The sequence below is a fragment of the Hyperolius riggenbachi genome, chromosome 2 (assembly GCF_040937935.1).
Source record: "Hyperolius riggenbachi isolate aHypRig1 chromosome 2, aHypRig1.pri, whole genome shotgun sequence".
Lineage (NCBI taxonomy): Eukaryota > Metazoa > Chordata > Amphibia > Anura > Hyperoliidae > Hyperolius > Hyperolius riggenbachi.
This window is the reverse complement of record NC_090647.1, coordinates 471,560-498,783: the sequence shown is the minus strand read 5'-3', so window position 1 is coordinate 498,783 and position 27,224 is coordinate 471,560. Positions and strand designations below refer to the sequence as shown.

General features: G+C 49.1%; 1 protein-coding gene across 2 annotated transcripts in view; it reads right to left on the bottom strand.

Moving 5' to 3' along the window:
* LOC137545331 (aldehyde dehydrogenase family 3 member B1-like) overlaps positions 1 to 27,224 on the bottom strand; it is a 469,940-nt gene that overhangs the window by 236,267 nt on the left and 206,449 nt on the right. Inside the window, exon 1 of one of the 2 annotated variants that reach the window (XM_068266441.1) lies at positions 2,024 to 2,112. The exons of the other annotated variant lie outside the window; for it this stretch is intronic. Within the exon in view, the coding sequence (XP_068122542.1) occupies positions 2,024 to 2,028 (5 nt within the window). The 5' untranslated portion in view covers positions 2,029 to 2,112. Of the gene's footprint in view, positions 1 to 2,023; positions 2,113 to 27,224 lie in introns of those variants that run through there. 2 annotated transcript variants of the gene reach the window in all.

The following is a 27,224-nucleotide window of genomic DNA, read 5'->3' as shown; positions in this document are numbered from 1 at the left end:
AGCTCTCTATAGATCAGTGTATAGCATAGCTCTCTATAGATCAGTGTATAGCATAGCCCTCTATAGATCAGTGTATAGCATAGCTCTATAGATCAGTGTATAGCATAGCTCTCTATAGATCAGTGTATAGCATAGCCCTCTATAGATCAGTGTATAGCATAGCCCTCTATAGATCAGTGTATAGCATAGCTCTCTATAGATCAGTGTATAGCATAGCCCTCTATAGATCAGTGTATAGCATAGCTCTCTATAGACCAGTGTATAGCATAGCTCTCTATAGATCAGTGTATAGCATAGCTCTCTATAGACCAGTGTATAGCATAGCTCTCTATAGATCAGTGTATAGCATAGCTCTCTATAGATCAGTGTATAGCATAGCTCTCTATAGATCAGTGTATAGCATAGCTCTATAGATCAGTGTATAGCATAGCCCTCTATAGATCAGTGTATAGCATAGCTCTATAGATCAGTGTATAGCATAGCCCTCTATAGACCAGTGTATAGCATAGCTCTGGATAGACCAGTGTATAGCATAGCTCTCTATAGATCAGTGTATAGCATAGCTCTCTATAGATCAGTGTATATCATAGCTCTCTATAGATCAGTGTATAGCATAGCCCTCTATAGATCAGTGTATAGCATAGCTCTCTATAGATCAGTGTATATCATAGCTCTCTATAGATCAGTGTATAGCATAGCCCTCTATAGATCAGTGTATAGCATAGCTCTCTATAGATCAGTGTATAGCATAGCTCTCTATAGATCAGGGTATAGCATAGCTCTCTATAGATCAGGGTATAGCATAGCTCTCTATAGATCAGTGTATAGCATAGCTCTCTATAGATCAGTGTATAGCATAGCTCTCTATAGATCAGTGTATAGCATAGCTCTCTATAGACCAGTGTATAGCATAGCTCTCTATAGATCAGTGTATAGCATAGCTCTCTATAGATCAGTGTATAGCATAGCCCTCTATAGATCAGTGTATAGCATAGCTCTCTATAGATCAGTGTATAGCATAGCCCTCTATAGATCAGTGTATAGCATAGCTCTCTATAGACCAGTGTATAGCATAGCTCTCTATAGATCAGTGTATAGCATAGCTCTCTATAGATCAGTGTATAGCATAGCCCTCTATAGATCAGTGTATAGCATAGCTCTCTATAGATCAGTGTATAGCATAGCCCTCTATAGATCAGTGTATAGCATAGCCCTCTATAGATCAGTGTATAGCATAGCTCTCTATAGACCAGTGTATAGCAAAGTCCTCTATAGATCAGTGTATAGCATAGCTCTATATAGATCAGTGTATAGCATAGCCCTCTATAGATCAGTGTATAGCATAGCTCTATATAGACCAGTGTATAGCATAGCCCTCTATAGATCAGTGTATAGCATAGCTCTCTATAGATCAGTGTATAGCATAGCTCTCTATAGATCAGTGTATAGCATAGCTCTCTATAGACCAGTGTATAGCATAGCTCTATAGATCAGTGTATAGCATAGCTCTCTATAGATCAGTGTATAGCATAGCTCTATAGATCAGGGTATAGCATAGCTCTCTATAGATCAGTGTATAGCATAGCCCTCTATAGATCAGTGTATAGCATAGCCCTCTATAGATCAGTGTATAGCATAGCTCTGGATAGACTAGTGTATAGCATAGCTCTCTATAGACCAGTGTATAGCATAGCTCTCTATAGATCAGTGTATAGCATAGCTCTCTATAGATCAGTGTATAGCATAGCTCTATAGATCAGGGTATAGCATAGCTCTCTATAGATCAGTGTATAGCATAGCCCTCTATAGATCAGTGTATAGCATAGCCCTCTATAGATCAGTGTATAGCATAGCTCTGGATAGACTAGTGTATAGCATAGCTCTCTATAGACCAGTGTATAGCATAGCTCTCTATAGACCAGTGTATAGCATAGCTCTCTATAGACCAGTGTATAGCATAGCTCTGTATAGGATCAGCATAGACCATAGGTCTCTCTAGCTGGATGTTTGCAGTAGATGTTACCTCATTGCTCTCGCTCAGTCAGCTGACAGGCCAGGCAGGGACATGTGAAGGATGGTTGGGCGGTGGAAGGAAGAGGGTTTGGCTGTTATTGAGTAATGCAGTATTGCATTGTGCTTGTGTTACATCATGATAGGGGTGGCAGCAACAGGCTCAGCATTGTCTATTCCCTCTGGCTCTCTTTCCCACAATCCTCTGGGCTGAGAAATGCTGATTTCACAGGCAGCAGATTGTTACTGAGTTACAGAGTTATCAGGAAATGATTAATTGGGTGTAATTGAGTGGGGTGATAATGGACTTGTACAGTCAGTCCTCACATATCTGCTGTCATAATACGGCTATTATCATCAGGGCCGGTTTAAGCAACAATGGGGCCCCAGGGCAAAATAAACCTGGGGGGCCCCCCCAACATATACCCCGGAACAAAAATCGGCATTAAGAGACCTTTTTAGCAGCTGGTATAGTCAGGGTGTGAAGCCCCAAAGTTTCAGGAGGGAGGACCCCACAATTTTTTTTTTAAATTTCCACACTCTAAACATAAAAAAAAAAAAAATTAGGAAAATAGGAAAACATGCCAGGGATCTTCATACAGCCATATTGCGGCTGTATAGCGATCCCTGGCCAAAGCGCTGCTGCTGCGTATAGACCCCCTGGAAACCCCGTCAGGAAATTTATTGCGCTTTCGTTTGATGCATGTAAAATTACACTACCGTTAGGTTTGCTACTAAAAGTGACATTTACCGCATTTAAAAGTATACTTTTTTTTCCTTTGAAACTTTAAAATCGATTTTCTCAAAAACTATAAGGTCTTTTTGAAAAATTGTTTTTTCCTCTTATTCCTGATGATCTCCTTAACATACCCTGCAAATTTAGGGTTTCTAGCATTTAAGGTGGATTTGCTATTAACCATTAAAGTCGGCAGGTTTTTAAATGTGTTTTTTTTCCTTTGAAACTTTAAAATCGATTTTCTCAAAAACTATAAGGCCGATTTTGAAATTTTTTTTTTCCTCTTGTAGCCACTGGGGGCCCCTACAAGCTCTGGGGCCCTGGGGCAGCTGCCTCCTTTGCCTTAATGGTAGCGCCGGCCCTGATTATCATTGGAGGGAAATAAAGAACCCCTTAGATAAAGACTACACCTATTTCTCTCCACCACATAAAAGCTACTGGAGAATTGATTATTGGCTTATAGCCCACACACATATAACAGAGGTTACTGAAGCCAGTATAGGGAACGTCACCTTCTCTGACCATGCTCCAGTTTTACTAACCTTAAAACTACTAAACAAGAATACACCTCGAACTAGAAGGAGATTAGATCCTAAACTATTGGAGGAGGAGAAAGCAATGGAAAACATTAGATTCAGTATTTTGGAACTTCTGAAGTACGATGAGCACTCTCCTGACATCACATGGGATACAATGAAGTGTGTGATCAGGGGGTTAGGGGTTAAAGCCGGAAAGAAGAAAGATACATTTATTGTGGCTGCGGAGAGGGGGTCCGGGTGCAGATGGCTTCTGTACAGAATTTTATAATTGTTATGCTAAAGAATAGAGATGTCGTGAACCTCCGATTTTCGGTTTGCAAACTTCCGCGGAAGGTTCGGTTCGCGGAAAAGTTCGCAAACCGCAATAGACTTCAATGGGGAGGCGAACTTGGAAAACTAGAAATACTTATGCTGGCCACAAAAGTGATGGAAAAGATGTTTCAAGGGGTCTAACACCTGGAGGGGGGCATGGCGGAGTGGGATACACGCCAAAAGTCCCCGGGAAAAATCTGGATGTGACGCAAAGCAGCGTTTTAGGGCAGAAATAACATTCAATGCTAAATTGCAGGCCTAACGTGCTTTAATACATCTTGCATGTGTATACATCAATCAGGGAGTGCAATTAGAGTACTGCTTCACACTGACACACCAAACTCACTGTGTAACGCACCACAAACAGCTGTTTGTGTAGTGACGGCCGTGCTGGACTGGTGCGCACCATGGCGAGAGTGCAGGTTTTGGTGGCTTTTCAGCCCATATGCTCGTCCGGCTGATGTAGCTGAATGACAGAACAGTGACTGTCCAGCTGATCAAATTTGGTCTGACCACAATGAAACAACGACCTTATTATCTATGGTGTGCCACCCCCACCTGAGACACTCATATATCCGGCGGTCATTGCTTCATTGTGATACGCAAGCCCCTTCACTGTGGCAAGGTAATGATCACGAAGGGGAATGGGCACATGTACATGCCTTTTGTTTTTTTGTTGCAGCCGCCTGCAGTTCAGCCAGAAAAATTAGGCAGGCATGTGCACGCACCAGAAAAATTAGTATAGCGGCCGCTGCTAGCAGCGGCCTTAAAAATTCAGGAATCTGCCTAGAGTCCTGGACCCTGTTGGTGGTGGCGGAGAAGGCAGTCAAGCGGCCTGCAGGCAGAGTTGCTGTGTGTGGGGACTGACTTAGTCTTCGGTCGTGCAGTAGCCTTCCGGGATCCATGCCTCATTCATTTTGATAAAGGTGAGGTACTGAACACTGTTGTGACTTAAGCGACTTCTCTTCTCAGTGACAATGCCTCCAGTTGCACTGAAGGTCCTTTCTGACAGGACGCTTGCGGCAGGGCAAGAGAGAAGTTGGATGGCAAATTGGGACAGCCCTGGCCACAGGTCAAGCCTGCGCACCCAGTAGACCAAGGGTTCATCGTCACTTCTCGCAGTGTCTACATCCACAGTTAAGGCCAGATAGTCGGCTACCTGCCGGTCCAGGCGTTGGTGGAGGGTAGATCCGGAAGGGCTATGGCGAGGCGTTGGACTAAAGAATGTCCGCATTTCCGACATCACCCCAAGATCGCTGGAGCGTCCTGTCCTTGCCTGTGTGGACTTGGGAGGAGGAGGGTTACTGCCAGTGGTACCTTTATTGCGTTGTACTGTCACATCACCCTTAAACGCATTGTAAAGCATCATTGCCAGGTTGTTCTGCAAGTGCTGCATCCTTTCCGCCATCTGTTGAGTTGGCAACAGGTCTGCCACTTTGTGCCTGTACCAAGGGTCAGGGGCGTCACTAGCCCTATTTTGGGGGGGCACGTGCCCCCAATCTGTCCTGGGGTGCCACGGATCTCTTCCCCAGCCGCTCCCTCCAGCCGCCGCGTCACTTAGACCTCGATCAGGCGGCGAGCCGGCGACCAATCGTGCGGGCTCTAGGAGCCAGCTCCCGCACTGATATGCGGAAGTGACATCACTTCCGCATATAGAGCGGGTGCGTCCGGTGCCCGCTGGTACTGGTGGTCGGGTCGCCGCTGATCCTGAGGTCTGAGTGACACACACTGTCTGAAAGGTAAGGGGGGAGCGGCGGCGGCTAGAGGGGGGGCCTCCCTGTCACTCACTCACTACCTAAAGGGGCTCCCTGTCACTCACTCACTCCCTAAAGGGGCTCCCTGTCACTCACTCACTCCCTAAAGGGCTCCCTGTCACTCACTCCCTAAAGGGGCTCCCTGGCACCCACTCACTCCCTAAAGGGCCTCCCTGTCACTCACTCACTACCTAAAGGGGCTCCCTGTCACTCACTCACTACCTAAAGGGGCTCCCTGGCACTCACCCACTCCCTAAAGGGCTCCCTGTCACTCACTCCCTAAAGGGGCTCCCTGGCACCCACTCACTCCCTAAAGGGGCTCCCTGGCACTCACTCACTCCCTAAAGAGGCTCCCTGTCACTCACTCACTCCCTAAAGGGGCTCCCTGTGACTCACTCACTACCTAAAGGGACTCCCTGTCACTCACTCACTACCTAAAGGGACTCCCTGTCACTCACTCACTACCTAAAGGGACTCCCTGTCACTCACTCACTCCCTAATGGGGCTCCCTGTCACTCACCCACTACCTAATGGGCTCCCTGTCACTCACTTACTACCTAAAGGGACTCCCTGTCACTCACTCACTCACTACCTAAAGGGGCTCCCTGGCACTCACTCACTCCCTAATGGCGCTCCCTGTCACTCACTCACTCCCTAAAGGGGCTCCCTGGCACTCACTCACTCCCTAAAGGGGCTCCCTGGCACTCACTCACTCCCTAAAGGGGCTCCCTGTCACTCACTTACTCCCTAAAGGGGCTCCCTGGCACTCACTCACTCCCTAAAGGGCCTCCCTGTCACTCACTCACTACCTAAAGGGGCTCCCTGTCACTCACTCACTGCCTAAAGGGGCTCCCTGGCACTCACTCACTACCTAAAGGGCCTCCCTGTCACTCACTCACTCCCTAATGGGGCTCCCTGTCACTCACTCAGTACCTAAAGGGACTCCCTGTCACTCACTCACTCCCTAAAGGGCCTCCCTGTCACTCACTCACTCCCTAAAGGGGCTCCCTGTCACTCACTCACTCCCTAAAGGGGCTCCCTGGCACTCACTCACTGCCTGAAGGGGCTCCCTGGCACTCACTGCCTGAAGGGGCTCCCTGTCACTCACTCACTTCCTAAAGGGCCTCCCTGGCACTCACTCACTGCCTAAAGGGGCTCCCTGGCACTCACTCACTGCCTGAAGGGGCTCCCTGGCACTCACTCACTACCTAAAGGGGCTCCCTGTCACTCACTCTCGGGGTCCCTGTCACTCACTACCTAACTGGAGGCGCCTGTCACTCACTAGCTAACCTGGGGGTCCCTGTCACTCACTACCTAACTTGGGGGGCTACCACATTAAGGGGGCATTCTGCCTATTTATGTGAAATGCTGTCTAGTTATGTGCCTCATGACTGCTGAATTTGTCTTGTTGGGGGTCACATGATTTGTTGGAGGCCTCATGATTGCTGAATTTGTCTTGTTGGGGGTCACATGATTGCTAACTGCGATGCGAAAAGCTGAATCCTTATCATATGAGACAATAGCATTAAACCTACTTTTTTAGCTTTTTAAAACTGAAAATAAAACTGGGAGGTTCTAAAAAATTGAATACATTTTTCAGGAGTAGGATGGATGAAATTGTTTATCTTCACAGTTTATTTTCAACTTGGATTTTCCATAATGTTCATGTATGAGTTAAAACGTTTGTACAGTATTTAGTTTAAATTGCGGTTGCCACTTTGCGATAGATAAGTGACTTTTGGGTTGCAGTTTGGGCACTCGGCCTCCAAAAGGTTCGCCACCACTGTCCTAATCTAATGTCCCACCATTGCTAGGTTCATGTAAATTTGTCTCCACCCGTTACCACACCTATATTCTGGTCCATGGCCCACCCATTTTTCGGTGCGGCGTGATAAGCACGCCGCACAACGTGATCTTCATATTTTTGGCATGCTAGCTGCAGTGTGCTGAATTCTGCTGCCTACAGTATGTACAGTATACGCTGTTCTCTAGTGCTTGCACTGTGTGCTGATTTACCTCCAGTGTGTACAGTGTAAGGTGTTACTCTGTGCCTTTACTGATTGTAAACCAGCTGTATTGTATGCTGATCCCTGCTACTTTCAGTATGTACAGTATTAGCTGTAAAGCCTGGTACACACATACAGTTTTGATTAGCCAATTTTAGCTCTGTTCATAAAATGCATTGTCTATTGGCCCACTTACTGCACGGGGGTGGTAAAATTGGGGGTCAGTGATTGACCAATCAAAATTGTATGTGCGTATACATCTTTGATCTTTGCCTATACTGATTGTAAATTATCTAAATAAAGGACAGGGGGCTCCATCCAATATTTCGATGTGCAGGCCCGTTATCTGTAGCTTACACCGCTGCTAAGTTCATGTACATTTGGCCCCACCCATGGCCACGCCCACTCACCTCTAGTGTTGGGTGAACACCTAGATGTTCGGGTTCGCGAACGTTCGCCGAACATGGCCGCGATGTTCGGGTGTTCGCGCCGAACTCCGAACATAATGGAAGTCAATAGGGACCCGAACTTTCATGCTTTGTAAAGCCTCCTTACATGCTACATACCCCAAATTTGCAGGGTATGTGCACCTTGGGAGTGGGTACAAGAGGAAAAAAAATATTTGAAAAAGAGCTTATAATTTTTGAGAAAATTGATTGTAAAGTTTCAAAGGAAAAAATGTCTTTTAAATGCGGAAAATGTCATTGGTGGGTGAGCGGTGTACTACTGTTCCCAGCAGCGACACAGAGCACAATGCTATACAGTGGTGGGTGAGCGGTGTACTACTATTCCCAGCAGCGACACAGAGCACAATGCTATACAGTGGTGGGTGAGCGGTGTACTACTATTCCCAGCAGCGACACAGAGCACAATGCTATACAGTGGTGGATGAGCGGTGTACTACTATTCCCAGCAGCGACACAGAGCACAATGCTATACAGTGGCAGGTGAGCGGTGTACTACTGTTCCCAGCAGAGACACAGAGTGGCAGTAAACACAATGCTATACAGTGGTGGGTGAGCGGTGTACACAGAGTGGCAGTAAACACAATGCTATATAGTGTGGGTGAGCGGTGTACTACTGTTCCCAGCAGCGACACAATGACTGGGGGGATCCTGGCTAGCCTGGCTGGAGAGAGAACTACCCTGCCTGCCTACCCAAGGCTAAACCCACAGACAAATGGCGGAGAAATGACGTGGATCGGGTATTTATTTACCCGAACCACGTGACCCGTTCGGCCAATCAGAGCGCGTTCGGGTCCGAACCACGTGACCTGTTCGGCCAATCACAGCGCTAGCCGAACGTTCGGCCATGCACTCTTAGTTCGGCCATATGGCCGAACGGTTTGGCCGAACAGGGTGATGTTCTGCAGAACCCGAACAGTGGCGAACACTGTTCGCCCAACACTAGAGTTGGGCCGAATCTCCGATTTTCGGTTGGCGAACCGGGTTCGCGAACTTCCGCGGAAGGTTCGGTTCGCGTTAAAGTTCGCGAACCGCAATAGACTTCAATGGGGATGCGAACTTTGAAAAAAAAAAATAATTATGCTGGCCACAAAAGTGATGGAAAAGATGTTTCAAGGGGTCTAACACCTGGAGGGGGGCATGGCGGAGTGGGATACACGCCAAAAGTCCCCGGGAAAAATCTGGATTTGACGCAAAGCAGCGTCAGGTATGCAGTGGCGTGTTCACTAAACAGGTATACAGTGGCGGGTCCACTGAACAGAACAGGTATACAGTGGCGGGTTCACAGAACAGGTATGCAGTGGCAGGTTCACTGAACACAACAGGTATGCAGTGGCGTGTTCACTAAACAGGTATACAGTGGCGGGTCCACTGAACAGAACAGGTATACAGTGGCGGGTTCACTGAACAGGTATACAGTGGCGGGTCCACTGAACAGAACAGGTATACAGTGGCGGGTCCACTGAACAGAACAGGTATACAGTGGCGGGTTCACAGAACAGGTATGCAGTGGCAGGATCACTGAACAGGTATGCAGTGGCAGGATCACTGAACAGGTATGCAGTGGCAGGATCACTGAACAGGTATGCAGTGGCAGGATCACTGAACAGGTATGCAGTGGCAGGATCACTGAACAGGTATGCAGTGGCAGGATCACAGTACAGGTATGCAGTGGGCTGAGGGCTCACTGAACAGAACAGGTATGCAGTGGCAGGATCACTGAACAGGTATGGAGTGGCAGGATCACAGTACAGGTATGCAGTGGGCTGAGGGCTCACTGAACAGAACAGGTATGCAGTGGCAGGATCACTGAACAGGTATGCAGTGGCAGGATCACAGTACAGGTATGCAGTGGGCTGAGGGCTCACTGAACAGAACAGGTATGCAGCCAGGAAGAAGTTAAGCCTAACTAATCTTTCCCTATATGAGAGACTGCAGCAGCTCGCCCTACTCTCACTAATGCAGGCACACGAGTGGCCGTAATGGCCGCCGCTGCCTGCCTTATATAAGGGGGGGTGGGGCTTCAGGGGCTAGTGTAGCCTAATTGGCTACACTGGGCCTGCTGACTGTGATGTAGAGGGTCAAAGTTGACCCTCAGGTGCATTATGGGGCGAACCGAACTTCTTCCGCAAAACGTTCGCGTGCGGTACCCGCACGCGAACCACCTACGTTCGCGCGAACCACGTTAGCCGGCGAACCGTTCGGCCCAACTCTACCCAACACTACTCACATCATGACCACGCCCATTTTTTTGCCGCGGCACGCTGCGCGCGCCTCATATACCTCCCCACCTAGTGCCCACGGGTGCCCCCGTTCTCCAAGGACCCTAGAAACGGCCCCTGCCAAGGGTGTAGTAGCGTGGCCACCCAGTACAGGTCATTCCCCTTGAGTTTTTTTGATACGGGGGTCCCTCAACAGGCTAAACAACATGAAAGAGGCCATCTGCACAAAGTCAGATCCAGACGTACTCTCCATCTCTTCTTGCTCTTCCTGAGTGACGTCACGCAACTCCTCTTCCTCCCCCCAGCCACGAACAATACCACAGGAACGTGGAGCAGCAGAAGCCCCCTCTGACGGCTGCGGTTGTTCTTCTGCCGCCGCCTCTTCCTCCTCCACAGAAACACTTTCCTCATCCGAGTCTGACTCCTCTCCTTCCCCACACGACTTCTCTTCTTCCTCTTCCTCCCCCCTCTGTGCTGCCGCAGGTGTCGAGTAAACATCTGGTTTGGGTTGAAAATCGCTCCCACGACTCCTCCTGCCGTAACTGTTCCTGTTCACGCTCCTCCACAGCTTCATCCACCACTCTACGCACGGCACACTCCAGGAAGTAAGCATAGGGGATCAAGTCGCTGATGGTGCCTTCAGCGCCACTCACCAGGTTGGTCACCTCCTCAAACGGCTGCATGATCCTGCATGCATTTCGCATCAGTGTCCAGTTCGGTGGCAAGAACATCCCCATCTTCCCAGATTGTGTCCTTCTACTGTAATTGTACAGGTACTGGGTGATGGCTTTCTCCTGGTCTAGCAGGCAAGAGAACATCAGCAGGGTGGAATTCCAGCGAGTCGGGCTATCGCAAATCAGGCGTCTCACCGGCAAGTTGTTTCTACGATGAATGTCCGCAAAGCGTGCCATGGGCGTGTAAGACCGCCTGAAATGCCCACACAACTTCCTGGCCTGCTTCAGGACGTCCTCTAAGCCTGGGTACTTTGACACAAATCTTTGCACGACCAGATTCAGCACATGTGCCATGCAGGGTACATGTGTCAGCTTTCCCAAATTCAAAGCGGAAAGGAGATTGCTGCCGTTGTCACACACCACGTTGCCGATCTCCAGCTGGTGCGGGGTCAGCCATTGCTCCGCCTCTTTGTTAAGAGCAGCCAGGAGAGCTGCTCCAGTGTGACTCTCCGCTTTGAGGCAAAACATGTCTAAAATGGTGTTACACCGTCGTACCTGGCATGCAGCATAGGCTCTGGGGAGATGGGGCTGTGTAGCTGGAGAGGAGGAGATGACAGCACCACTAGAGTTGAACTGCCACTCAGCCAAGGAGGAGGAGGAGGAGGACAGCGAAGAGGATGTAGCAGGAGGAGAAGGAGAGGAGGTGGCAGGAGGCCTGCCTGCAAGGCGTGGAGGTGTCACAAGTTGGTCCGCTGCGCAGCCACGTACTCCCTGCTTGCCATCGGTCACCAGGTTGACCCAATGGGCTGTGTACGTAATGTAGCGGCCCTGCCCGTGCTTGGCAGACCAGGCATCCGTGGTCAGGTGGACCCTTGACCCAACGCTCTACACAAGAGATGACACCACTTGCCTCTCAACTGCACGGTACAGTTTGGGTATGGCCTTTTGCGAAAAAATAATTGCAGCCTGGTATCTTCCACTGCGGTGTCCCAATGGCCAAAAATTTACGGAAAGCCTCCGACTCCACCAGCTTGTATGGTAATAGCTGGCAAGCTAATAGTTCCCCCACACCAGCTGTCAGACGCCGGGCAAGAGGGTGACTGGCAGAATTTGGCTTCTTCCGCTCAAAGACTTCCTTCACGGTCACCTGGCTACTGCTGTGGGCAGAGGAGCAGGAGCCGCTCAAGGGCAGAGGCGGTGTGGAGGAGGGTGGCTGTGAAGGTGCAAGGGAGAAAGCGCCTGAAGATGCTGCACCTGAAGGAGGAAGAGGAGAAGGAGGGTGGCTTTTCTTTTGTGTGCTGCTTTTCCTCTGGTGCTCTTCCCATTGCAGTTTGTGCCTTTTCTCCAGGTGCCTTTGTAAGGCACTTGTCCCAACATGAGTGTTGGCCTTTCCACGGCTCAATTTTTGGAGGCAGAGAGAACAGATGGCTTTGCTCCGATCTGAGGCACACACCGTAAAATATTTCCAAACCGCAGAGCCCCCCTGGGGTGATGGCACTACGGTGGCATCAACAGCTGACCTTGAAGTGCATGTTGGCTGGCTGTCCATAGCTGGTGATACATGGCGCCGGACACTGCCCCCAGCTGTTTCTGAGGACGAGCTCCCTCTGCTTCTTTCATGGACTGGTCTCCTCCTACTCCTCTCTGGCTCCCCCTCTGAACTGTCCCCCTGGTCATCTCCTCTATTGGGAACATACTTGGCATCCGTATAATCATCATCATAATCCTCCTGCCCAGCTTAGCTTTCCTCAGACACCGCCACAACTGCACCAACTTCAGGTGGTTCATCATCCCTCTCCTCACACGTTACGTCCATACTATCGCCACCTAACTCAGACGTATGAGGTGTTGTAACTTGCTTAGCGACTTCATCTTGTTGTAGCATTATTGGCTGTGAATCAGTGATTTCCACACCAAATAACTCCTGTGAAGTGTCAAATGCAGCAGATGTGGTGCTTGTTGTAGCGCTGGTGGCTGCGGGAGATGAGGTGTTCTGTGTTAAATACTCAACCACGTCCTCACAATTTTGGGAAGTGATGGCACGTGACTTCTTCTGAGCACTGTACTTTGGGACACACACAAGCAATAGAACACAGCAATACATGCATGCAGCTACATTTGAGTCGTCAGCAGGTGCTCGTCAGCCAATCAGGATGCACTGTCATACACCCTTTACCTGCCATACCACATCTAGCAGCCATTAGCATTCAGGTGGGAGGCTTCAGTTGGACGCAAATAGCAAGATTGCGTCTCTAGCAGGACCGCCCCGTGCAGGCATCCCTCCCACAGGGGTCCCTCCCTAACCGCTCACCTGTCCGCCATGTCCTAGAGCTGAAAAAAAAACGTTTAAAAACACACGATTGGTTCGCACGATGGCCAGGGGCCCCGGACCTCTCTCACTGGCCGGGGCCCCAAGGCCAATGCGCGATACCTGGAGGGGAGTGCAGGTGGGCCTGGACCTCTCACACCCAGGCTCTGGACCTCTCACACCCAGGTCCAGGCCCACCTGCACTCCCCTCCAGGTATCGCGCATTGGCCTTGGGGCCCCGGCCAGTGAGAGAGGTCCGGGGCCCCTGGCCATCGTGCGAACCAATCGTGTGTTTTTAAACACTGTACTTTGGGCCCGGTCCACACTAAATCACATCAACACCACCTCGCACAGACCTGCTGATGCCAGGTGGCCTTCCTCTGGGTCTGCCTCTACCTCTTCCTCTACCTGGTTTGTCCATGTTGTCCATCTCGGGGGGATGCTAGGTATATGCAGTGAGGTTGGGTTCACTCAACACAAAGGTAGTTAGATGCAGTGAGGTGGGTTCACTGAACACTAAATGTAGTTAGATGCGGTGAGGTGGGTCCACTGAACACTAAAGGTAGTTAAATGTAGTGAGGTGGGTTCACTCAACACTAAAGGTAGTTAGATGCAGTGAGCTGGGTTCACTCCACACAATAGGTAGTTATATGCAGTTAGGTGGGTTCACTCAACACAAAGGTAGTTAGATGCAGTGAGGTGGATTCACTCAACACAACAGCTAGCTATATGCAGTGAGGTGGGTTCACTGAACACTAAAGGTAGTTAACTCAAACGAGGTGGCGCTCACGGTGTAGGTTGACTCTATTTCACACTAAATGACATAAAACATCATATTGACATAAGTTTGGTAATTATCACACCCCAGAAAAACAAAGATGCCACTATCTAAAAAGTCCCTTAAAAAGTCCACAGGATAAACTTCAGCGTCACTTGTAGATTGATGGGCAAATCCTCAGCACAATGATTTGCTCCAAAGGACAGAGATAGCCACCCCCAGCACCCTTTGTGTGCCACTCACCGCATCCACTGACCAACCGGTCAGTATAAGCCTTGGGACAGTTCCCGGGTCGTCCCCCACCTCTCCAAACAATACAGCAGTGAATCCTCACAGAATTAATCTTCAATATTGAGTCACCTCAAAGGAAAACTCCACATAGGGTAATACTGTTTAAAATAAATTTATTAAAACAATCGATTACACTCACATATTCCTGCAGTTAAAATGGCTCAGAGTTTTAAAACGGGCTCTACCCCGTATAGGTGGCCTAGGCTGGCAGGCTTCAGTCCCTTTGGGCTCACTCCCAACACCTCCGCACGCTGGGTGCAGTTAGGATTCCCCTCCTGGGTCCGTCTCGCCGCCTCCACGCCACTCCGTAGTGTACTAATCCCGCTTCCGCATCAAGCTCCGCCCTATCGATTTCGTCACTCCGTGACTCATCAGGGGCATGGAGCCCGATGCGTACTGCGGAATTATGTAAGGGATCGTCACGCCCCTACGCGTGCGCATTGTAACTCTTCTGAGGCCTAAAGTCACACATGCGCATTGTATCTCTCCTAAAGCCTAAATTGCTGCCATCTTGTGTCTAAATATAATAATACACCCTACACTTTCAGACTACAAGCAAAGTCAATTGGAGACCTTTGCTTCCCTATCAGCCTGCAAACCTGCCACCTAGTGTCCATTAAATATATTGCACTCCATTTTAATATTACAGTACACATTAGCTCTTAAAAAATAATACATAAACATATATAAACCTCAAAATACGTGGAATCTCCACCAAGATACCCTGCCCATTCATAGAATGTTCTCAAATCCATTTAATTATTAATGTGGTCATCCACTCCCCCCGCCACAAACAAAAATTCTTTAAAGGTTGAAACTACTCCTTAATTCTACTTCCCACCTCCATCTACCCTGAAAAAGGGCCTATTCCTTCCCCCCAAAGAATTTTCACTTAAACCAGGGTCCTATTACAAAATTTGTTAATGTTATATGGACATTAAAAAACATAAGAAAATATAAAAAATTGTTTTCTGGCCTATAAAAAAATAATTAATAAAAAGTTTGTAAGGGAGTAGATACCCACATATCACACAATATTCATTTAGTAATAAATTCACGGGAACATTAAGAAGAATCTAAAGGAGTCAGTACCCACCCATCACAATATCCCCCACCCCTTACCCCATTTCCCTCATACTATATGATGAGCTCAGCACAAGATTCATCACACTTCCATAGGGAGAAGAGTGGTCCATTAATCACAATCAAATACATACTTGTAGATACTCCAACAAAATTTTCTCACCCATCATCCACCCGGGCACCCCTCCCGGTCCAGGAGTGCATGCGCACACATCACACCCCTAATCACCAAGAAAGCAGACCAGGTCGATATCTATATTCATGCCCTCCGGTCTCAGTGTCCCCATCCTGTGAATCCACCTAGTTTCTTCTTTATTTTTTTATTTTTTTTACAGCAAATTACACAGATATAGCTATTGTTGGACGTAATAGCTGGTGGCAGAGTGGCAGCAGCAGCAGAAGGTAAATCTGTGTACCCTGGCAGTGGGAAACACAGCAGACAGACAGCAGCAGCAGCAGGAGGAATGGAGGAGTAGTGTGAGTGTGACAGCAGGTAGGTAGGCAGCGTGACATAATAGCCCTGGTATCTAGCGGTGATACCAGGGCTGTAAATAAACACAACAGGAGGTCCCAGACAGTGGTCGTGCAGCCCACATCGTGTCCAATACACAACTGGGACAACACAGTTGTCAACCCGGGCACCTCAGAAAAATTAAACCTTTTTTTTTTTTTAATGGTTTATTTTTTTTTTTTTTTTACAGCAAATTACACAGATATAGCTATTGTTGGACGTAATAGCTGGTGGCAGAGTGGCAGCAGCAGAAGGTAAATCTGTGTACCCTGGCAGTGGGAAACACAGCAGACAGACAGCAGCAGCAGCAGGAGGAATGGAGGAGTAGTGTGAGTGTGACAGCAGGTAAGTAGGCAGCGTGACATAATAGCCCTGGTACCTAGCGGTGATACCAGGGCTGTAAATAAACACAACAGGAGGTCCCAGACAGCGGTCGTGCAGCCCACATCGTGTCCAATACACAACTGGGACAACACAGTTTTCAACCCGGGCACCTCAGAAAAATTAGACCTTTTTTTTTTAATGGTTTATTTTTTATTTATTTTTTTTTCAGCAAATTACACAGATATAGCTATTGTTGGACGTAATAGCTGGTGGCAGAGTGGCAGCAGAAGGTAAATCTGTGTACCCTGGCAGTGGGAAACACAGCAGACAGACAGCAGAAGGGCAGTACACAGCAACCCACTGTAGGTGTAAAATGTGTGGCTACAGGCGACGTAATAGTCAAACTGAACCAGGCTGGCTTAGTAGTGAGCAGGAGCCAGGAGGTGGTAAAGGGTGGTAAGGCATATTAACGATGGTTCCGGCAGCCAGTTCATGTCCCCCTCTCGCCGACAACAGGGGCCAGGAACTCGCCTTCCACCCACGCCTGGTTCATCTTGAGAAACGTCAGTCTGTCCACAGACTTGTGAGACAGACCTGAGCGTTTCTCGGTGACCACGCCACCAGCTGCACTGAAGCAGCGCTCGGACAGCACGCTGGAAGGGGGGCAGGACAGCACTTCCAGGGCGTACTGCGCCAGCTCGCTCCAGATCTCCAGGCGCTTGACCCAATACTCCATGGGATCAACAGGGGCATCGCTGTCAAGCCCGCTGTAGGACCCCATGTAGTCAGCCACCATGCGGGTCAGGCGCTGGCTGTGACCGGAGGAGGATGCTGCTGCATGCACCTCCTCTCTAGTCACTGCTGGAGCCTCTACAGTCCTGTAGAGCTCGTTGCTGAGAGACAGCAGGTCTGTGGGGCGCTTGCTGCTGGATGCAGGCACCTTCTGCTGCCTCTGTGCTGGCTGGACAGTGGGGGTGGAAGGCTGGGGGAAGGCTTCCTCCAAGCGCTCAACAAGGGCCTGCTGCAAGCTCCTTATTTGTTGTGCTGGGTCTCCTCCTGCAGGAGGCAGGAACTGGCTCAACTTCCCCTTGAGGCGCGGGTCCAACATCATGCTGATCCAGATGTCCTCCCTCTGCTTCATCTGGATCACCCTGGGGTCCTTGCGCAGGCACGTCAGCATGTGCGCTGCCATTGGGAAGAGGCGGGCCATGTGTGCTGGCACATCGACGGCAGTGCTGTCCTCATCCTCCTCCTCTGCCGCCTCATCCTCTCTCCACCCCCGCACCAACTCAGCTGCACTGTGCTGATCCCCCTCATCAGCAGCAAGGTCAGGGACCTCCACCAAGTCCTCCTCCTCCTCCCCCTCAGAGGTGGACTGTGCAGCTGCATGCCGCTCCTGCTGGGCCAAGGCTGCCGCTCCCTGTTCCAGCAAAGCATCGAGGGCCCTGTTCAGCAGACAAACCAGGGGCACCCACTCGCAGACCATAGCATGGTCCCTGCTCACCATGTTAGTGGCCTGCAGAAAGGGAGCCAGCACTAAGCACACCTGCTGCATGTGCCCCCAGTCGTCATCGGGGACGATGGACGGGATGTTGCTGGTCTTGTCCCTTTTCTGAGCGACGGACACAGTGGCCAGGGCAAGGTACTGGTTGACCAGACGCTCCAACATCACCAGGGTGGAGTTCCAGCGAGTTGGAACATCAAGGATCAGCCGATGGCGTGGCAGCTCCAGCTCCTTTTGCACGTCTTCCAGGCTCGCACAGGCTGCAGCCGAGCGCCGGAAGTGACGCACAACATTCCTTGCCGTTTCCAGCAGTTCGTCCATCCGCTGGTAGGTGTTCAAGAACTTCTGCACCACCAGGTTCAGCACGTGGGCAAGACAGGGGATGTGGGTCAGGTTTCCCCTGTCGATTGTGGCAACCAGATTGGCCCCATTGTCGGCCACCACCTCTCCGACTCTGAGGCCTCTGGGGGTCAGCCAAATCCTCTCCTGCTCCTGGAGTTTAGCCAACACATGGGTTGCGGTCAGTTTGGTCTTCCCAAGGCTGACCAACTGCAGCAGCGCTTGGCAGTGGCGTGGCTTCACGCTGCTGCTGAGGCGGGGGGTTTGGCCAGGTGTGCCGGAGGATGGCAGAGGATCGGAGGAACCTGCTGCAGTTCCCCTAACCCTGTGTGGTGGCACCACCCACTGTGTTGCTGCTGCTGCTGTGCCCGCTGCTGCTCTCCCATCCTCACCCCCTTCCACCAAGCTGACCCAGTGGACAGTGAAGGACAGGTAGTGGCCTGTCCCGAAGCGGCTGCTCCAGGAGTCCATGGTGACGTGGACCCTTTCACCAACCACGTGCTCCAGCCCTCGCTCCGCATTGGCCATGACAAAGCGGTGCAGTGCAGGCATGACCTGGCGGGCGAAGAAGTGTCTGCTGGGGAGCTGCCAGTCTGGGGCTGCACAAGCAAGCAGCGCACGCATGTCGCTCCCCTCCTGCACGAGCGTGTACGGCAGGAGTTGGGAGCACATGGCCCATGCCAGCAAGCCGTTCAGCTGCCGCACGCGACGGCTGCTGGGAGGCAGAGCCCTAACCACCCCCTGGAAGGACTCGCTCAAAAGGCTCTGGCGTTGCCTTTTGCTAGCATGGGAATCAGCGGAGACAGCAGAGGAGGCCACTGAGGACTGGCTGCCAGAACAGGCCTCAGTGTCGGCGGCAGGAGTTGCAGAGGGGGGAGGAGCAGTGCGTTTCCGCACTCCTGCTGGTGGTGCTGGAGGAGCAGGAGGGCGGGTGGCTGCTGTTGCTGCTGCTGCTGCTGAAGGCTGTGCAGTGATGGGTGTGGTGCCACTGCCAGCACCAGATGCCTTCAGCCTCTGGAACTCCTCATGCTGGTGGTAATGTTTAGCAGCAAGATGGTTAATCAGAGAGCTGGTGCTGAACTTTAAGGGGTCTGCACCTCTGCTCAACTTCCGCTGACAGTGGTTGCAAGTGGCGTACTTGCTGTCAACTGTGGGCATGGTGAAAAATTGCCAGATTGGTGACAAGAAAACCCCCCTATGGCCTGGAGCCGCTGCTGCCTGTCTCCCTGTGGTGGTTGGGGGGGGGGGAGCTTGGGTGCGGCTGGTGGTGGTACTGGCAGATGCTGCTGCTGCTGCTGCTGAGCCTGAGACACCAGCAGGCTGTGGGACCTGCCTACTGCTGCCAATGCTTGCAATGATGCGCCTCCTTGCAAGGCCCACAAGCGCATCCTCCTCCTCCTCCTCAGAGCTGCTGATGATGACATCCCCAGGTGCTGGTGGTGGCGGCACCCAGTCTTTGTCTGTCACCCCGTCATCATCATCATCATCAGCATCCTCCCCCTCCTGAAACATGTCCTGCTGGGATGATGACCCCCCAAACTCCTCTCCTGATGCATGGATGGGCTGCTTGACTGTCGCCACACACAATCTTGCTGTCCAATCCTTCTTTCCCCAAAGTGCCCATCAGCATCTCCTCCTCAAAATCGCCAACAACAGCAGACAATTGACTCATGATGCCTGGGGTCAAAAGACTGCTGAATGACAGGTCGCCAACTGACGGTGAACTGGCCTCCTCCCCAAGCCCTGCTGGGCGGCTGCTGCGAACAGGGGTGGTGGTGAGGGTGGAGGCCTCGGATGCAGAGCTGATGGCGGGCTGCTCATCCTCCGTCATCAGTTGCACCACAGTGGCTGCATCCTTTTCCTCAATGGGACGTTTCCGACCCGGCTGGAGGAAAATAGGAGCAGGTACTACACGCTGCTGCTGCTGTGTCTCTGCAGCGTGAGTTGCAGATGCTCCTGCTGGGCGGCGCCCAAGGCGTCCACGGCCTGTGGCTATAGGCGGAATGTTAGCCACTGATGCAGCTGCTGCTGCTGTGGAACTGTGCATGGTGGTGCGGCCGCGGCTTGCCACAATGCTGCTCCCTCTCCTCTTGATTCCCTTGCTGCCCTTCCCCTTGCCCAAACCGCGCTGGCTGTCACTTCCAGACATCTTAGATGTTTTGGGCGTGAACAAAAAAGTTTTTTAAGAGGGCGGGTGAAAAAGTGGGGTACTTTAAAGGAGTGGGTTAGTGGGTGAGGTGACACTAATCACTAAGTGATTAGATCGCTAAGTGATTACTAGTACAGTACAAATACAAAATACAATAATCAGTGATCAGTAAGTGTGAACAGTGAACAGTGAGTGTGTCCCCTAGTACACTAACTAGAAAATACAATAATCAGTAGTAATCAGATTCAGTAGAAGGAAATAGAGTGTGTGCACACTACAGACAGTGCACGCACACACACACACAGGAGCTAGCCTATGAACAGTGACTGAGTGTCCCTAGTACAGTAAGTACAACTAGAAAATACAATAATCAGATTCAGTAGTAATCAGATGATTCAGTAGAAGGGAATACTATGTACTGTGTACACTACAGACAGTGCACGCACACACACACGCAGGAGCTATGAACAGTAACAGTGAGTGTCCCTAGTACAGTGTAATGATCGCTGCTGCAGCAGCTATTGCTGGAAGTAGTAGTGCTGCAGCTCAGGCAGTTCTGATCTATTTCCATGCAAGCTGCATAGCTTTGTCTGTCTTTCCCTGCTGTCAGCTTGTGACTGATTATCATTCACCTGTGTGGGAATCTGCATGTCTGCTCCCATTGGATGACCTCAGTATAAAGATCTGCTTCCTGCAGGGTTTCCTTGGGTTTTCATAGCTTCAGTGTAAGCCAGTCTTGCTGTCGCTTTAGCCCCCGATCGTGTTTCTTGTTATAAAGATACTTTGCTGGTCTTTGCATCATATATTGGTTCATTGCCAATATATATGCATACCAGCACGTTTATTATTTTCCTTGTATTTGTGTTACGTTAATACATCAGTGTCGCTGATGTATACGTACACGAACTGTTTATATCCTGTGTGCAGTTAGTCAGCTTTCCAGCACGTTTTGGTAGGTTGCGCGTACCGTGACCACCCGTGCTGAGGTAGTTACCCTGCTCATGGTTCTGTTGTGGATTGCGTTCATCTCTGCGAAGAGATAACGAATCCTTCTGAATCCTGTTCTGTTACCGTTTGTGGATTGCGTTCATCTCTGCGAAGAGATAGCGAATCCTTCTGAGTCCTGTCCCCTGTATTACTCCAGTCCTAGTCAGCGTTCCTGCTTATGTCATATATCGGTTCATTGCCGATATATACATATGTTAGTCAGAAGTTACAAATAGTTTCATTGATAGCTGTAATTGTAATACGCTAGGAAAACATACTTATTGTATATTTATCTGTGTTGCGTTCATCTATCTTAATCCTGCTATTTTCTGACTGTCCAGTCCTGTCTTTGTGAGGCACGCCATCGCCGCATCGCATTGGCTGCCTCATTCCAGTCTGTCTGGTTTTGGACGCTTGCTGTCGCTAAGTAGCCGCTAGCTAGCAAGCGTTCATTCTGTCTACCTGTCCTGATCTCCTCAGTTCTGGTTTGTGCGCTCAGCGCTACTTTGCGCTGAGACGTTATAACGAAAGCATTGTTTGTGGCTGTCAGATCTGCACCGGCTCTGTGCGCCACAATCTCCTATTGGAGTCAGTCCTCCACTATACTAGGGATAGCCTGTTTCCTGGTGCTAGTGTGTGTACTTCCTCCACGCCAGCTCATGCGTTGCATGCTGACTGTGGAGAATACACCACCAAGCCTTACATTATGAAAACCCCATTACCAATCCCCATTGTGGGGGGGATTCCCAGAAAGTATGACACTGTTAATTATGGTTCCTGTTCCTTTAAGAAATTTGAAGAACTTAGCTCTGAAACAGAAAATGAGTTTTTCTCTGAATGTGCCAGGTTCCTGGCCAATCCCGATCTCCAAGCGACTCCTGTTTCAACCTGGGCACTCCAACTAAGTTATATTTTGTTTAAAGGGGAATTATTCCAGTGGGCATTTGATGTTCTCAATCATTCCGATTTGAAAGAGAGACCGCTGGAATTTCTAGCGTTTGTGATCCATAACTGGTTGCGCATAGATCCATTGCCTTTTCCTCTTAATGAACTCCTGGCAGCAGGTCAATCAGCTACTCCTTCAATTGCTTGCAAAAATGTTCAGCAAGCAGAAGGTGTTACTGATAATTTTCCTGCAGCCTTGAATAAATCACCAAGAACAGCAGGGAAAACAGCAGGGTCTAAGGCCAAACGCAAACATTCTAAGAAACGTGTCCGATCTGCAGAGTCGTTATCCTTAGCGACTGAGACCTATAATGAGATTCTGCCATTAACAGATAATGAAATGCAATTGTCTTTCAGGGGAGTTAAATGGACTTATGAAACTACTAATGAACTTTCCTCCCTGGCTAGGGAAAATAAAGATTTTTGTTTAAAAGAATTATCTGAGTATGATTATGAGGAGATATTACAGAGTATTGAACAAATCAACTTATTTGTGAAGCAAGGAAAGTTTGCATACACTACAGTTCAGCACTTGCTACAGGTATTGGAGATTCTTAGGAATAAGGAATCTGCCAATCACCTGCTAATTAACCCAATATATGTCCCTGCTACAATCATATCTGCAAACCATGATCTGCCTGCTAAGTATGCTTGGAATCCTCCATTTGAGAAAGGAGAGATGGAAGCTCTGGTCAATGAATGGAAGAATGATTCAAGTTCATTTTGTCAATTTTACAGTGCAAAAAGTGAATTAGTATTGAATGCATGCATTAAGTCTGCCTATAACCTAATAAAAACTGGTGTGTGTGGGTATGACTTTGTGGCTCCATTGATTGATGTGTGGGAACTGATTTTGGATGATTTTTATGTGACTCTGAATTCGCAAATTTGGCGTTCTGACCCGCCTGCTTCAGCACCTTTGGCTGATTCAGCAGGTGATTCGGAGCTCTTTTTGTGTGAAATTGAAGTTCCTGCAATTCCACCCTGTACCATGGATAACTCAGTGTTACTTACCAGTAAAACAGAAGCCACTGATACATTCTTAACCTTGCCCTGCGCAAATTTCTCAGCAGAGAATCCAGAGGTCCTGCTGACTTCCGAGTCCAGCCTAGCCAGTACTCATGACTCTTTGTTCAGTGAAACAGACACTAGAAAAATCTTGCCTGTCTCTGCAAACACTTCTGCAGAAATTACCTGTGTTAATAAAGTTCAACTCCTGTCTGATCCAGCAGATGCCAATAGATGCACTACATCAGTTTCCGAGTCCCAGCAATCCTGTCTAGACACCTCAGAACCCCAGCATCTGAATTTTCCAATTTTACAAATGAATGGTGATTCAGATGCGCAAACATTGTGTCTTGATCTTCCTGTTTCTACACCTCGCTCTAGTTTCGTGAATAGCTCAGAGCATCTGCTCTGTGAACCTGAAATCGCAGAATTATTACCTTGTTCAGAAAATGTTCCAATAAATTTGCCCTGTACCATGAATTGTGCAGTAGATCTCTCCTATGAAGCTCAGGTCACAGAATCCTTATGCTGTCCAGCAGGTGCTTCCATGGTTTTGCCCTGCAATATGGACTGTTCAGTGATCCTGTCCAGTGAAGCTGTGGTCGCAGAGTCTTATGCTTCACCCAGTACTTTGGATATTTCAAACCCTCTAGCAGAAGGGTCTGAGGCACTGCTTACCTCAGTTGGTGTTGCAGTAATATTCACTTGTCTAGCAGCTGTTTTGGAATTACAGTCTGCTCTAATAAAACTTGATGAATTTCTGCCCAGCAAAGCAGAAGCCATTGAAATATTGTCCTCGTCAGCAAGTGTGTTAGATACCTTGCCCTGTACACAGTCTGATTTAACCAATGTTGAGTCCCTCTCCAGTGTTGTAACAGCCGAGGAACTCCAGCCCTGTCCTCTGAATGTTTCAGAAGTCTTGCCCTGTAACATGGATAATTCTGATTCTCTGGTCAAAATAATAGAAATCTCAGAATTTCAGTCCGGTCTGATGAGTGTTCCTGAAACCCAGCCCTGTATCCTGAAAGATTCTGGTTCTCTGGCCGCTGTGGCAGAGGTTCCAGAGTCCCCTTCCTGTCCAGGGAATTCCTCAGTTTTGCCTAGTCCAGTGGGGGCTGCTGCAATACTGACTTGTTCTGCAGCGCCTCATGAGTTCCAATCCAGTGTATTAAATGAGTCTCTGTCCAGTCCAGAGGTAGTTGTGGAGTCCCTATCTGGTTCAGTGCATACATCAGAAGATTTGTCCTGTCTTGTTAGTGCCCCTGAATCTGATTTGTTACTGACTTTGCTGGAATCAGCGACATCTAAGTCTGATCCTGCATTCTCGTGTAAAAGTCCAGTAGTTGCGAAGTTTAGTCATGATGATTTTTTTTTGGCCAGTCCTGGTTTTGGTCCTGTCTTGGCTGACCCTGAGGCTCACAGTTCCTTGACGTGCCCAGAGGTTTCTCTTGTGCCAGTGTGCCCAGATGTTCTTTGTGTGCCAGAATGCCCAAGTGTGTCTAAGGTGTTAGCGTGCTCTGATGCTTCCTTAGTGGGAACATGTTCTGATGTTGCCAGTCTGCCTGCATGCCCAGAGATGGTTCTGGTCCCTGGAAGCCCTGATATTGATGTTTGTCCTTGTGGCCCTGACTCGGGAATTGCCCTAGGTTCCATAGGGGTTCTTGATAGTTCTCCATGTGAGCCTAAGGGGCATTCTGACCTATGGGGATCTCTTTGGAGCTTCAAGGTGTTCTGGGAGGTCTCTGAGAAAACTTGTCCTGGTGCCTTGGACTGGTTCAACAGTGGGTTTTGTGTTGGTAAAGACAGTACCGGTGGGCATTGCAAAGGCTTTGGCGTTTCTGAACGGTTCCTGGAAGGCGGTGGGTATCGCTCAGGGAATTTCGGAGGGCTTTCTTCTGGAAATCATGGTTCTGATGGGTGTCACACTGGGGCTTGTAGTACTGATGGGCATGGTTCTGTAGGTTCTGGTTCTGATGGGTCCAGTCTTGTGGGGACTGATTCTGGAATTCGGTCTTGCCGGGCTGTCCCGGTCATCATGAATTATCAGTCAGACTGTTTTGTTGGGAATTTCAGTTTTGAAAAGCGTCTGGAATCCGCTTTTAAGGGCGGGGGTACTGTAATGATCGCTGCTGCAGCAGCTATTGCTGGAAGTAGTAGTGCTGCAGCTCAGGCAGTTCTGATCTATTTCCATGCAAGCTGCATAGCTTTGTCTGTCTTTCCCTGCTGTCAGCTTGTGACTGATTATCATTCACCTGTGTGGGAATCTGCATGTCTGCTCCCATTGGATGACCTCAGTATAAAGATCTGCTTCCTGCAGGGTTTCCTTGGGTTTTCATAGCTTCAGTGTAAGCCAGTCTTGCTGTCGCTTTAGCCCCCGATCGTGTTTCTTGTTATAAAGATACTTTGCTGGTCTTTGCATCATATATTGGTTCATTGCCAATATATATGCATACCAGCACGTTTATTATTTTCCTTGTATTTGTGTTACGTTAATACATCAGTGTCGCTGATGTATACGTACACGAACTGTTTATTTCCTGTGTTCAGTTAGTCAGCTTTCCAGCACGTTTTGGTAGGTTGCGCGTACCGTGACCACCCGTGCTGAGGTAGTTACCCTGCTCATGGTTCTGTTGTGGATTGCGTTCATCTCTGCGAAGAGATAACGAATCCTTCTGAATCCTGTTCTGTTACCGTTTGTGGATTGCGTTCATCTCTGCGAAGAGATAGCGAATCCTTCTGAGTCCTGTTCCCTGTGTTACTCCAGTCCTAGTCAGCGTTCCTGCTTATGTCATATATCGGTTCATTGCCGATATATACATATGTTAGTCAGACGTTACAAATAGTTTCATTGATAGCTGTAATTGTAATACGCTAGGAAAACATACTTATTGTATATTTATCTGTGTTACGTTCATCTATCTTAATCCTGCTATTTTCTGACTATCCTGTCCTGTCTTTGTGAGGCACGCCATCGCCGCAGCGCATTGGCTGCCTCATTCCAGTCTGTCTTGTTGTGGACGCTTGCTGTCGCTAAGTAGCCGCTAGCTAGCAAGCGTTCATTCTGTCTACCTGTCCTGATCTCCTCAGTTCTGGTTTGTGCGCTCAGCGCTACTTTGCGCTGAGACGTTATAACGAAAGTGTTTGTGGCTGTTCAGATCTGCACCGGCTCTGTGCACCACAATCTCCTATTGGAGTCAGTCCTCCCCTCCACTATACTAGGGATAGCCTGTTTCCTGGTGCTAGTGTGTGTACCTCCTCCACGCCAGCTCATGCGTTGCATGCTGACTGTGGAGAATACACCACCAAGCCTCACATACAGTAGTATAACTACAAAATACAATAATCATTCAGTAAGTAAAGGACAAGACAGGGTAGAATACACAGCAGAAACACTGACTGGTATAGATGAGAAATAAACTAACAGAGGACAGGAGGACAGCTGCCCACACAGGCAAGGCCCTGAGGCCTAAAGCTGTGTAAGCTTGCCTGCAGCAGCAGCTGTCTCTATGTAACACACAAGCTAGTACTAACTAAAATACAATGTCTATCTAACTAACAACAATATAGGTGTATACAGCAGGTGTATGTGAGCAAAAACGCTAGGTAATTGACCACAATAGAGCTCTTGCTAAGCCAAAGCACAAAGGAGCAACTCTCTCTCTATGCAAGTCTCAGGCAAGGACAGAGAAACGGAACATGGCAGCCGCTATTTATAGGGTAGGGGCTGGCCAGGGTCCCCCTCTGTGATTGGCTGCCGTCAGAGGGCCTAGGAGCCCTCTGATTGGCTCTGAGGACATCAATCTGGGCTATGACGCTATTCGAGCTCGGTATTCGAGCTCGAATAGCGCTGTTTGCTCGAATAGCTCGAATAGTGAGTGGGCTATTCGAGTTCACTCGAATAGACCATTTGAATAGCTGCAGCTATTCGAGCTCGGTATTCGACCTCGAATAGCTGAAAAAGAGCTCGAATATTCGAGCTACTCGAATATTCGAGCTCTGCTGAGCATCCCTGGTAAGTGTACAAGACAACGAGATAAAAACATAGGCTTGTGCAGATTACCTCCTGCTGATACCAAGAGACCCAGTGGAGTCTTTGTATAGATGTGAAAAAATTCTACACAGTTGTGGATCTTGCTGAAATTTTAAGATAAACATGAATCAATCCGTAATTCTAGATCTCGGCTGCACACATGTAACAAGAAAAAGGGTGCAGGAGTATAATAAATACACTTGGACTAAAGTACTTAAATACTTGGGGGTAAAACTGTGTTGGGATGCAG